At 29.8% G+C, this 12,877-nt stretch overlaps 2 protein-coding genes across 2 annotated transcripts; both read right to left on the bottom strand.

Annotated features, from left to right (window-relative positions):
* Window positions 1-370: 370 nt before the first annotated feature.
* On the bottom strand, window positions 371-2,961 carry LOC115883256 (chorion peroxidase-like; the record flags this gene model as incomplete). Its single annotated transcript, XM_030901592.1, has 3 exons — window positions 2,953-2,961; window positions 1,137-1,313; window positions 371-567 (listed from the first exon to the last, which is right to left on the bottom strand). Coding segments are annotated over exons 2-3 (255 nt in total), but the record flags the coding sequence as incomplete, so codon positions are not given.
* A 74-nt stretch (window positions 2,962-3,035) lies between these two features.
* On the bottom strand, window positions 3,036-12,248 carry LOC115883259. The gene is made up of 5 exons (XM_030901597.1): window positions 12,146-12,248; window positions 11,937-12,083; window positions 11,383-11,550; window positions 7,298-7,574; window positions 3,036-3,164 (listed from the first exon to the last, which is right to left on the bottom strand). Exons 1-5 carry the CDS (start codon window positions 12,231-12,233, stop codon window positions 3,062-3,064), a joined length of 783 nt encoding a protein of 260 aa, XP_030757457.1. The 5' UTR covers window positions 12,234-12,248; the 3' UTR covers window positions 3,036-3,061.
* Between the last annotated feature and the right edge of the window lie 629 nt (window positions 12,249-12,877).

Genomic DNA, 12,877 nt, shown 5'->3' with positions numbered 1-12,877 from the left:
TTTTAGGTAACAATCGATATTTAGAAATGTTATGACACCCTGGAAGTACTACCACCGAGCACATCATTGTTGCAACTTGCAACTGCGTTAATACGCCTGGCGGTTACCGCCTCATACTCTTAATCGCAATAAAATAAAGAAACCTGTTATTTTTAAGCTGTTATTTTAAGCTGTTTTTTATAAATAACTATAACAGTTTCAACTGTTATCTAAAAATAACAGTCTTGCCCATCGCTACATAAAACGCTCCAATTCAGGTATTCTAAGTAGAGAACATCATGCCTGACTGCACCCAAATAAGGCACAACTTTTATAAGACCAACCATTAAGGAACCATTAATTTTAGAATTAGTACAAAAACATGATTTACCTGTTCTGAATATCCCAAAGTACAATCGTGGCTTGGAGCTAAGGCAGACCTAACAAAATTCATACATTTCTGTTTGAATGTACCATAGAATTGGTCCTCATGAGGCAAAGGAATCGGCATACAAGCGTAATGGGTAGATTCAGGCGGTAATATTGATGTTCCTTCCAAGTCACAACAGGATATGGCACTTCCATTAGCTATAGAAGATTAATTATATCAATTACTATTAGTACTAATACATTTTTTAGTAAATTTTAATAAAAAGAAGCTCACAAACTTTACTTTTACTACATTCACGTCAAATAGAAATGGTAAACTTGGTTGGATAATATTTTTAATAAGATTTGCTGGGTAATATAAGAAATGTATTCAAGTTGCGAAATGGCAAAAGTAAAACATATTTTTCTGTTATGAGTTACAATCTCTACATGGAGCAAAAATATATTTTCATTTTTATCTATAATTTTCATTCCTTGCGGCGCAAATCAACATATGTTATTGTATTTTTTAAATATACTAATAATAAAATTTTCAAAAAGAAACGTTTTATGTTAATTTTTATATGACGTCAAGCTGATGATGGCCCTCGCCAAATTTATTATCGATCATCATTCCTCAGCCGTCTCTGACGCCGTTTTTTTCAATCAGATGGTGATTTTTATAGCCATTTTTATATCTTAACTAACTAGAAAAAAAACTGATTGAGGATTTTCCAATCCAATATTTAGCAACTTCTAATAATAATATGTAATATAATATTTCGTACCATAAGACATATCCATTGACTGTGTAAAATCGTGAGATATGAACTGGCCAAACTGCATCACTAGTAAGGTATAGTCGTGGTTTGGAGAATCTATATCTGATATTATGGTGGTACTTATTAATCTGGGACTTGGAAGAGGCTCTTCGTCTACAACTGAGACTCTGGGCGACCATATTCCTTAAAAATGAAAAAAATATCAATAAGTAAACAGTTCTGTGAAAGAAATCTATGTTGTTACTAAAAAATTTTTATACTATTCTTAGCCTTTATAGAAAAAAATTATTGCCTTAATAGCAAAAAACGAGAGAAATATACAGTATGTCCCCGGATTGTCTTTACAAGAGAAATCACTTTTTTATTCTTGACATTTTGAGAAAACGGCATTCTTTATTAAAATTTTCGCTTGTTCTAAAATGGCCAATCCCGTTTATGTTTTTCCAAATTTCCATACCGTTTTAGAGAAAATAAAAAAAACATGTAATGAACATATGGTTGAAAAAGCCTTAATAATCAAGAGGCGTTTCTATGGTAAAATAATTTGGATTTCATTTTTTGATAGATAATTATTATTAATTTTCTTTGAATAAGAAGACTAAGGAAGGGGCATATCAAAAATTTTAGGTACACCGCGATGGGCCTCAAATATGACCGACTTAAATTCCGGTTTATCAGTGTCGTTCTAATTTTATTTAAAAAATATAAAACTATGATGTAGGGTAGACGTAGGGTAGACTCAATAATTTGTTGTTTTATTTTACGTTGTGAATAAATGTTGGTAGTTATTAAAATTGTTATAAAAATATAAAATTCTAATAAAAATAGTTATAAACATCCGATACGCTACTGAAGCAGGTAAGTCAAATTGACGTATCTAAATTCTTTGACATCTAATCTTTGACAAGTAGTAAATAAAAGCAAAAATGCAAGAAAAAATATATAATTAGTTAATTTTATTGAATTTCATAAATGATCGGTTTACTACACGTATGTATATTATATGTATAGTCATTTAGTAGCGAAAAGTTGTTCCATTATTTCACACATTTTTGCCGAGATCTACCGCACGCTACACAACCAACTATTTTAGAGTGTTTTTCGATAAATCGCGATAGTGTCACTGTTAATTTAAGTTCTGCCACAATTTCCTCTAGATTAACTACCTTTATACAACTATCAGTAGTAGAATAAATAATAAATAACATAAAATAAGCTCCATAAAGACTGACAAATCCACAAAATTTCAAATCAAATTCAAATATGTCAAATGAATCGTCAAACAGAACTGTCAAGGATCCCCACCCTAGAGAGCTTTCATGGTGCCTTTTCCGCCCACCATGCATGAATACATGGATGGCATTATGCTCCTTCCTTAGTCTTCTTATTCAAAGTTAATTTTAATAAAACTCATATCTTTTGTTGTTGTTAAAGTGTTACATTTTCCGAAAACTAGTATCACCCTTTCCCTAGCATTGAACTAAATAAATTTTGTGCTTCTTTAACATTTTAAAACAGCAAAATATATGCCATTAATCAATTAATCAAAATTCTATCAATAATAGTCGATCAAAGGATGAAAACGAAATTACATTACTATAGAAAATTTACTATAAGAGAATTACTATAGAAACGCGTTTTGATTTTTAGTACTTCAACCATATTTGTATATTATAGTATTTTAAAAATTCAAACTAGTTTTCTGCTGTTTTCTTTAATTTTCTAAAACGGTATGAATTTTGAAACGTTGTTGTATGAAAAGGCTTCAAATATGTATGTCCCTCGAATGAAGAGAGAGAATTAAAATAATAGAGTATCTTACCATCCTGGTAGTTAGAGGAAGCAGCCGAGTACGCCGTGTGCTGTGCTCCCAGCGGTAGATGCGCTATGTTGTTACAAGCGCCATCTATCTCTACGATATTTGTCCGGAATTAGAGGACAGGTAGGTAAAGGAATGCAATTTTGTCCGATAGCAGTTGACGTAAGTTTTGTTGTATTCTTCCCCTTCCAGTTCTTTCGTTGGTAATACCTTGCCTAGAATAGAATATAAAATATACCGTTGGGCCAAAAAAGGCGTTAAGTTGTCATGAAAATGACCATAATTAATGTTCTTCATATAATTTTGCATATAAAACGATCATGATCTTCACCACAAGCCAACTGTAACGTTCTTTTTCAATCGTATGTTACTTTACAGTATAAAAAGCCCAATATACAGGGTGGTCCAAATTGTAATCGGAAAACTTTGGCATCATATTCTACCGATGCAAATAAATTAAAAAGAGAAGCCATGTTGAACAAGTTAACAAGAAAGTTACGCCTTTCGTCATAACGCCGAAGATGTACAAAACCTATTCATATTACAATAAGGGGATAGCGTTTTGTTTTAATTAAAAAGTTAAGTAATACTTGTTTGGTGCATGGAGGCCAGAGATTGGCAAAAATAATCGGTTTTTCAGATAACGGTTTTTTTTTCGATAACCGGATATTAATCGGTTATTTTTTCCCGTTCCGTTAAACCTAATAACCGTCCTTTTAATCCATAACCGAAAATCGGTTATTTCAGTCTTACCGATCCTAAATACAGCCTGTTTTTACATCTAAAAAATACAGGTGTCGCGTGAAAAATAAAAAAAAACATTGTCTGTAGCGCGACCTAAATGTAAATGATCTATTACCGCAATAGAAGTACCGCCTGTCAGTTTACAGCTCTTTTTCCATCATTCAAACTAATTTTCTTTTTATATTTTTGATTATAAAAAATTATAGTAGGTAATAATTTTTTCAAAAGAAGCCGGTTATTACGATAACCGATTAATTGTATCAGGTTAACTGATAACGGTTATTTTTTTATATCTGCCCGTATTTAATGGAGATAAAGGTGAAAATGTTTATAAATAGCATTAACTCATAAATAAAAAAGAAACGACATTAAAAAAAAAACATAGACAAACAAATAAAAAGAGACTGATTAAAATCTCATGATAAAGAGTGGGACCGAACACAAACCAATTAGCAGGACCATGGCGGGACGTACGTATTTATTGCTATCTTTCTTTATTATATGTGCTTTATATGAAAAAGAAAGAGATAGGTATAAAACGTATCGTAAGACATTATCGCACATTCTGGCTGGGGGGAAATTTAAATTAGCCATTATTAGTAGTATTCTTTCATTCTGAAACTGAAAATTTTCACTTAAACTGATTTATTCCCTGTACCACGTAAAGGGAACGTGGTGTAGGGAATAAATCAGTTTAAGTCAAAATTTGCAGTTTCTTTCAGAAGAAAGAATACTACTATTATAAGGGAAATTATAAAAAAAAAGCAAAAATTGTACTGTTTTACAAACATATTTATTTATACATAAAAATAAATAAACTTTTTATAATATAATTACAAAAAATAACAGTGTTTATTCCACCCACCTACCAATTTTAAATGCAGAAGAACTGACTGTTGTAGGAAACGATCGGCCGATTTTTTTAAAGGGCATTAAAAATCTCATTTTCGAAAAAACTGCCTAATTGCAATAACAAAGTGAATATCCAAACAAAGAAGACTTTACGAGAATCATGATCCTGAACCATTTTCAAGTCCAGTTTTAATCCTAAAACAAAAGTAGAATAGGTATATTAATAAAGTTTCTGGTTACTATAAACCAGCTATAAAACTACCCAAAAAATGAAAAAAAATTAATTGCATTAATTTGTTATGTTAAGTAGTGTCAAATATTTTTGACACTACTACTTCTACTTTTTTCTTAATAAGATGATAAATATAACTACTTACTTTTATTTTACCGGGTGTCTTTAACATATCTATGAGAGAAAGGGGGCACTAATACATATAAAAAATAGATGATACTGGCTCCTGCAGCAAATAAAATAACAAATAGTGTAACCTAAAATTATAAGTAACAAAATATAAATACCGATATGAAACAAAGGAATTTGTTCCCTATCCATATTCATAAGTCAATAAAATGGAGAGTTTAGAAAAAAAGGTAAATCACCAAAAGAAAAATTAACAAACACGACGAATTGTCATGATGTTATCATCTAGGTTGTCATGATGACGAAAACGAAAGGCGATTGTTCTAATTTCTATTTAGAAATTACGTTTTATATGGCTGCTTCTTTCTTTCTTGTTATATTAGAATGAGATAGTGGGCCCAATAGACGCAATGCGCAAATCAACATAAATAGAACGAAATTTGCGTTCTGAGTTGCGCCTGAGAACGTTGTCCCCAGGTGGGGGGTGATATTGTGAAACCGGAAAATTGGAAACAGTTGTGGCGCGGTTCTACCCAGGCAGAAAGCATGGCCTTCTGGACTGTCCTAGACAAAAATCTGAATATTTCTATATGATTTCTGTCAATTTCTGCTACGGAACATTTTTATGCACGTCGGCGTCCTGTTCTTTTGTCTTTTGTCTGTGTGTCAGCGTCAGCTCCCGAGGCCTCTGGCAAGGTCGGGCTCCATTTTAATTTTTGCCGTTTAGATTTGATTGGAAGTTTGTTTCTGATATTTCGACTGAAATTTATAAGTACAAAGATGTTTTTTGATATAAAGTTCCTTGTTAACACTTTAATAAAGTAGGTATATATGATATTAATTACATGAAGAAAATGATGAAATCGACGTTTCTGCGTGTAGTAGGTATGGGCCATATTATATGTAAAAATAGGTAATATATTAACTGTTCTTATATTTTTTTAGCTTTAAACCCAAGGATCTTGGGATATTCTTTGCCAAGGATTTTCCCGTATCTCTACTTTAAAGACTGATCGGTGATTTTGAGCAATTGAAAGCAAGTTATACAAGGTAAATTATGATTATTGAACTATTATTAGCCTACATTAATTTTCTAAAGATGAACAGAAATGCGTAATTACATATCACATAGGTACATAGAGGTCATAGCAATAATGCTATAAATCTATGTATGTAGATTATTTTTAAAATACAAATGAGGTATTAGATGTATATGTATCATATTTTTTATTCATTTTATTTTCATTCAAGTCCTGTTTGATTTAATTCACAAAAGTCTTATGTAGGTACCTATATTTATGTTTTTTACATATTTTTTTTGATTCCAGGTTTTGTGTGGGTTCCGGTTGCCTTTTTCCTGCTTCCAGTTATTTATCCGTGAAGCTGTGAAAACATTTATTTATCTTCAAGTTTCTGTAAGTCAATGCACTGTTACTTTACTAATTCGCTTTAACACAGCATCTCTGATATTATTTAAATATTTAATATTGATACAGTAGTTTATTGGTTTATAGCTCTTTAATTGTGTTGATTTGCATATTTACATTGTTCTAAATTCCAAATAAATATTTTTGAGTAATTTTGTTGTATTATTTACTACTAGAAAGAGTAAAAAGTATATTAACCCTCATTTAAACCTCCCGAACAGCCCGCCATTAAAAACCGGAAACGGAAATAAATTTCATAAAATTGAAATTGTCATGTCTATGTCATGTCATAGTCATGTCAAATGTCCCAGCCGCCATATCTGAAAATTAGTTACCCAGGCAGCCACGCTGTTTCCATAATTTAACATTGACTTGACACTTTCTTGTATTTATTATTTTATGGTTGTCCCTCTCTTTGTTAATTTGCCAGTCTCTTTTTTATTTGTTTGTTTATAAAAACTAAATAAAAATGACAGATTTCAAAATGGAAGTGGACAGAATTTCCTGAAATTGGAAGATATATTTCTATAAAATTACTTTGGTGCAAATTTAAAATAAATATGGGTTAATCTGTAATTCTATTTATCAGTAACAAACAATTCCAGTTTGAGCTAAACAAGACCTATATGGAGTCAAAATTAGAATATAAAATGATGTCAATATGCAAAGGAATAAAACTTCAGAATCCGCAAAACAGCTACTTGGTTGAGAAACAAAAAAAAATAACATAACAAAACTTGTGTTTTGTTATGTTATTATATAATAATATAATAACACACTTTATAGTCTTATGGAGAAAAGACTATAAAGTGTATTATTTATTTAAATAATAAGACTTCGACAGAATAGTAATTATTTAGAAAATAATTTATCAATTCCAAAAACTATTTATACGAAAAAAAAGATAATTAATTCGACTCTAAAATTTTGTGACTAGTTCAAAATTACCTAAAAACTATCTCACCTGTCTTTAAAAACTCGAGTAGCTATAGCTATTTCCAAAGCTTTATCGGCTATGTGCATCACTTCGGTGATATCGGCAGGGTTGAATCTTCTTGAATTCCGAAAATGACCATAAGTAGCCGATCCAGGTTGCAAAACTGACGATTTTTTGGATAGAAGATTGGCTTCTTTCGTTCTTAGCCTGGACATTTCGGCCCTCGATTTCTGGCTTAGATTTTCCAGTGTCAAGAAATCTGCATGGAAGTTGTGATGGCCTCGACCTTTGCTGTGTAAGATTCCTACAAATCATGAAAAATATTTAAAATAACTACTTGACCAGAAAAATCTATAACTACTAAAAATTAAAATTATATTCACTTTATTGAAGAATAATCTAATAATTCACGAATATAAATTATGCAGCGTCTCTTTATATGAACATAGATATAATGGCAAGAACATACAGGGTGAGTTTCCTACGATGTTCTTTATGGGTATCTCGGTAACTACTGAAGATAGAGAGTCGGTTAAATAGGGAAAGAATTGCAGTTTTGTGGGGTCATAAATATGCGCCTTTCAGATTTTTGAAAATGTTGATGGCTTACTAGATATTTGGAAAAAAACAAATTTTGGCTATTTTAAAAATTGTCTCTAATTCCATTATAATTTTAGACAAAAAGTTTTCAGATAAAAGTTGTAGATAATCACATCCCTAATGAGTTTGTGTTCTCCTATTTTTTCTAAAGCCTGTCATTTTTGACATATGACACAAACATATGTTTTTTTTTAAATGGAAACCATAGTTGGCCATGACTTCATAAAAAGCGCCATTTTTTTAAGCTTCTCAGCGATATAAGTCTATTATCGGAGAGGCCAGTGCAATTATCCGTTTGGCTCAAGACAGGAAGAAGAAGAAGCGATATAAGTTCACTTATATCACTTCAGTTGGTTATCACTCACTTAGTTGGCATGGTATTCATATTCTGTTATGATTTACAACTTATAAAAAAAAGACAGAATATATTATTAAATGGTTCTTTACAATTTACATTACACAAAGTAAAACTTAAAGAAATAATATCACTACGTACACTCTAAGTTATTTTAGAAAATGTTCCGCCATTATTTTGAGTACATAAATGCATCTGTGCTTGTTAACCATACCGCATAAGCCAAAAGCAAATGCATAATTTAATTGCAACAATTGCTGTAAATCGTTACTGTCTTCTTCATAATCGAATATATCCAATAAAGAATAACTGATTGAAATAATAATAAAAGGTTATTGTTCCAAATCATATACAAAATACAAAATTTATAAATTATTTTAACAATAATAAGAACAAACGGCACAGTCAGCTTCTTTCAAAGTCGAAGGTGATGTTGAGGCCAATAAAAAAAAACGTGAAGAATAAAAGCAAAATGAATCAAAAAACATCAACATCAACTGTCATGAAGAAATACACATCAATTATAAAAATATGATGAGAGAACTTTTAATTGTTGTTTTATAGTGATATGTTGTGCAATTTTTAGAAACATGTATTAAAAATTAATATGAAATTATATATTTAAATTCCTACCTAGGAATTGACGCAGAATGCAGATTTAAGATATATTTTACGAAGTCAATATCAGTACTAAAACATTAAATTCTTTCATCAAACAAGTAAAGCAATATCTCTGTAAATTTAGAAACAAGAAATGCATTTCTGTGAAGGAATAACTTACAGCTTTAGGTACAGGCTTTCACCGAAATAATTATTACAATGTAAGTGATTTCAAATGAATTATTTTTCAAGAGAAAACGATAATGTTTTATTGTTGGAAGTTTAGCGCCATTTCAAGCGTTTTTATTTATTGCTTTTTTGAAATATCGAATGCGAATATTAAAAATTCCGAAACACTGATATAATGGAAGGGTTTTTATCGGAGTTTTCTCAAATTGCCATTTGAAGCTCTAAAGTAGGTAATATTTATACCAAAAAATATATACTGATTTATAAAAACAAATATGAGTCGTGTACACTCAGATGCAAAAAACGCACTGAAAAAATTTTGGTCAAGTTTTAAAAATGTTATATTTTTTTATTTTTAACCCTGTTTTTTTTGTTTTTTTTAGCAAACTGTATAAAAATACATCAACTTTAATTTAGTATTTGACTTTTAGTATAAACTTTAGTATTTATTATACAGGGTAACTCGAAGAGTACTGTATTTTTAAAACATACTGTACAATAATTTCATGAGCAAATTTTCATAAAACATTATTTTTCGGTCAGAACCATGTCTCTTGATTATTTTGTTCTTTGTCTCATTTCAGCAAATGCTTTGGCTAATTTTTAAGCTAAGAGCAAAATAAACTTGCCACAAACATTTTGCAATTTTTTCAATTATCCTTACTTTTTGATGTTATTCTTCACAATAACGAGGTGGCTTTGGTGATTATTGTTGTATACGATTGAATATGGGTTTTAGTATCAAAGATTGTACAAAAGTCATTGATCTTGTTGAAGATGTTGCAAGACCCGATTTTAATTTTATATTTTTTGTTTTTAATTGGCTTATTAAGTTTTATTAAAAAATACAAGGGTTAAAAAAGTTTGTAAATAGATCAGGATATCCAAATTTAACAAGTCATTGCATTTTTTATTTAAATCTAGATAGGTAATTTTTTTTCCGAGAAATCACCCCTTAAAGCTCTTGGCATATGCCTTAAAACATCCTGTAAGCTATTATTATAAATAATTACAGATATTAAAGTAAACTTAATTTTTTGGTATTTGTTGGATCAGGTTTCGATATTAAAGGAGATATTTTTAATTTTCTGAAAACTTTTCGAAAATATATGCAATTTTGTCTCCTATTGTATTCTCCTTATTATTGTATTAGCATAACTCGCATTTTAGTATATTTATCGGAAGGGAACAAAATAAAAAAAATCCTATGTTAAAATTGTAAATTGTGTAAAATACTTCGAATCCAAATACTATCACAACTTTGTTACCGTGATAGATACATTAACATCACTTCTTGAGATCAAAATTTTCCCTCTAGAAAGTTCAAGTGACCCCAGTCGTTTTGTGTGACGACTCATTTTTTCGATTTTTCAGTTACTTTTTTTAAGTGAGGGAGGGCACGATTTATAAAAGTGCTGGTATATTTAGGAAAATTGACATACAGGGTTAATATTAAATAAGTGCAAATATTTTTAGGTAGTATATTTCGACCCCAGAAACACGTCTATAAGTTTTTTTCGCGAAAATAATTGGAATTTTTAGAAAAAAAAATTGGGACCTTTTTCGATTTTTAGTTAAAAACATTTTATCTTCATAATATGGCAACATAGGTAGTAGATTAAATTTTAAAAAAGAATTTCAAAGTAAAATTTCTCAGTTATTTTGGACTTATTTGAAAAACGGTAAAGAGGATATATGTTTCTTCATCGAGATTTAACAACCCTGAAAATATTTGCACTTATTTCAGGCTCACTCTGTATAGTCATAAAATTGTATTTTTAAAGGTTGATTCTCACTATACCTTCCATATCAGCTCCCTTCCGTTTCCCTTCCGTTTACATAAAATATTATATCATGTAAATGAACAGGACAATGTACACTATACGTTCCGTTTCCCTTCCGTTCCATATCCTTTCCTTCCATACATTTTTTTGGCCGATGGACTGAAGCGTATCGTAAACAGTGTTGTCAAGCTCTTACATTTGGACCAGCTCTGTTAACATTTTCCTGATATTTATTTATTCTTTCACCTCTTAATTAAATCTACTACCATTTTCAAAAGATACAAATTTTTAAAATAAAACTTTCTTAATGATGTAAATTGTACAATAAAAAGTATGGAACTGATACGGAATGGAAGCTTACGTATAGCATCAATACAATAAAAATACGGAACGAATACGGAATGGATATATGGAAGTGAAACGGAAGGTATAGTGAGAATCAATCTTAACACTAACTTTTCAGTAACTGTTATTTTGACATAATATATATGTTCTGGTTATGTTCTAAGAGTGTTATACATCAAGGATACAATCTTATAGAAAATATCTTTTAAACAAAATTTCTTATATATTTTTTAATTTACCTGTGTGATTTTGGCCTGTCGAACAGTATATGCCCTTCCTTCCCGCCATAGTTTCACAGTATATATTATTTTTATTCCGTACATGTGCTGGACAAGAAATCAGAGGCATACATTTTGAATCTCCATTAGCAATACTATTCTCCTGATCAACTTCATTCAAACTTCTGTCTGAAATACATTTTTTTGAATCAAATATACAGACATTATCAAGATTAATTGATATAGCTTCTAGACAAAAGTATTTAAAGAATATTCAAATTTAGTTACTAAGTAACATTTTTTTATGACAAAAACTTAATTTAAAATTGAGACTTTCTTTTTAGTGATTTTTTTTAAATGTATAATTTTGTAACAACTTCAATTTTCAGTTTTAACATTTATCTAAAACCATTATAAAAAAATTAAATTCCTTCAAATATAAACTTTTTCAGCCATAATAAAAGGAAAGTCGTATTATTTTTTATCAAAAAAATAATAACATCATACTAACTATTTAACTTATTAATTAACTGTTTTCTTTTATTCAATTTAAATAGGTTTAATATAATAGTTACCTTCATCCTTTTCATTAGCATGAAAAAAGTCATGCTCTTTTTCATGAGTCCCACGAGTTAAAATTTCTCGTGGATGCGACACCACATGGCAATAGACAGCGCAATATAGACTTGTTAATGTTATAAAAACCTCAAACAAATGCATTTCTATAAAGGAAAACAAAAATAATTAAATTAGTACTAGTTTACAGTGAATATTAAGTACTTACTTGTGTGATAGACAAGCCAAAACTGCTGAATTATTGCTAGGTATTTGTAATTTTTTTGAATAGGGTATATTCTCTGTTTTTGTTTCATTATTGAAGCATAAAAAGCAACGATGTTTTTAGACAGAAAATGAAATAGATATAAACAAAATTTCGCCATCCCTTGTCACTCTCAATAATTTATATTTAATATTTTTTGGTTTTCTATACTACTGGGTGCTTCCCAAAAATGGTTCATCCCTATAACCTTTTTATTTTTTCAGATAAAAAATCGAGATTTGATATGTTAGTATATGACATAAATTGGGATTGATTGACTTATTTAATTGTTTTCGGTCACTTTCTGTTTCACCGGAAATGACTACAACTTTTGATTTTTAAATGGCATCCTCGGTATTTTTTTACTTTATTCGATACAAAAAATAACACTCTGAATAGAATGACATATCATATGTCAACTTTTGACATTTTTGCATATGGTTTATTTGAAATTATAACTTGCGGTCCGTAACGAAAATTTGACTCGAAATACCAAGTGTATGGTATCAAATTATTCGTAAAAAAATGTTTTTTCCAAATATGCTAATGAGCCACCCTCGTTCCCTTTGAAAAAATTGAGATATGATTAAAAATACGATTTGAGCATTTTCTAACTAGCCAGGACAAGGCACTAAAAACATTAGACTATCAAATCTATTTTTCCAAGACTCCTTGATTAAGAGTTAGTGTTTTTAA

Source organism: Sitophilus oryzae, unplaced genomic scaffold, assembly GCF_002938485.1.
Source record: "Sitophilus oryzae breed Bouriz unplaced genomic scaffold, Soryzae_2.0 scaffold_1853_pilon_pilon, whole genome shotgun sequence".
NCBI classification, from domain to species: domain Eukaryota; kingdom Metazoa; phylum Arthropoda; class Insecta; order Coleoptera; family Curculionidae; genus Sitophilus; species Sitophilus oryzae.
This window is presented reverse-complemented; position numbering and strand designations above follow the sequence as displayed.

Bases quoted from the DNA above. Each gene is read 5' to 3' on its own strand.
- LOC115883259 (XM_030901597.1), bottom strand. From the start codon at position 12,233: ATGAAACAAAAACAGAGAATATACCCTATTCAAAAAAATTACAAATAC. The intron at 12,084-12,145 runs GTAAGTACTTAA...TTTCCTTTATAG, and splicing joins TTGGCTTGTCTATCACACAA to AAATGCATTTGTTTGAGGTT. The intron at 3,165-7,297 runs GTGAGATAGTTT...ATTCTATTCTAG, and splicing joins ACTCGAGTTTTTAAAGACAG to GCAAGGTATTACCAACGAAA.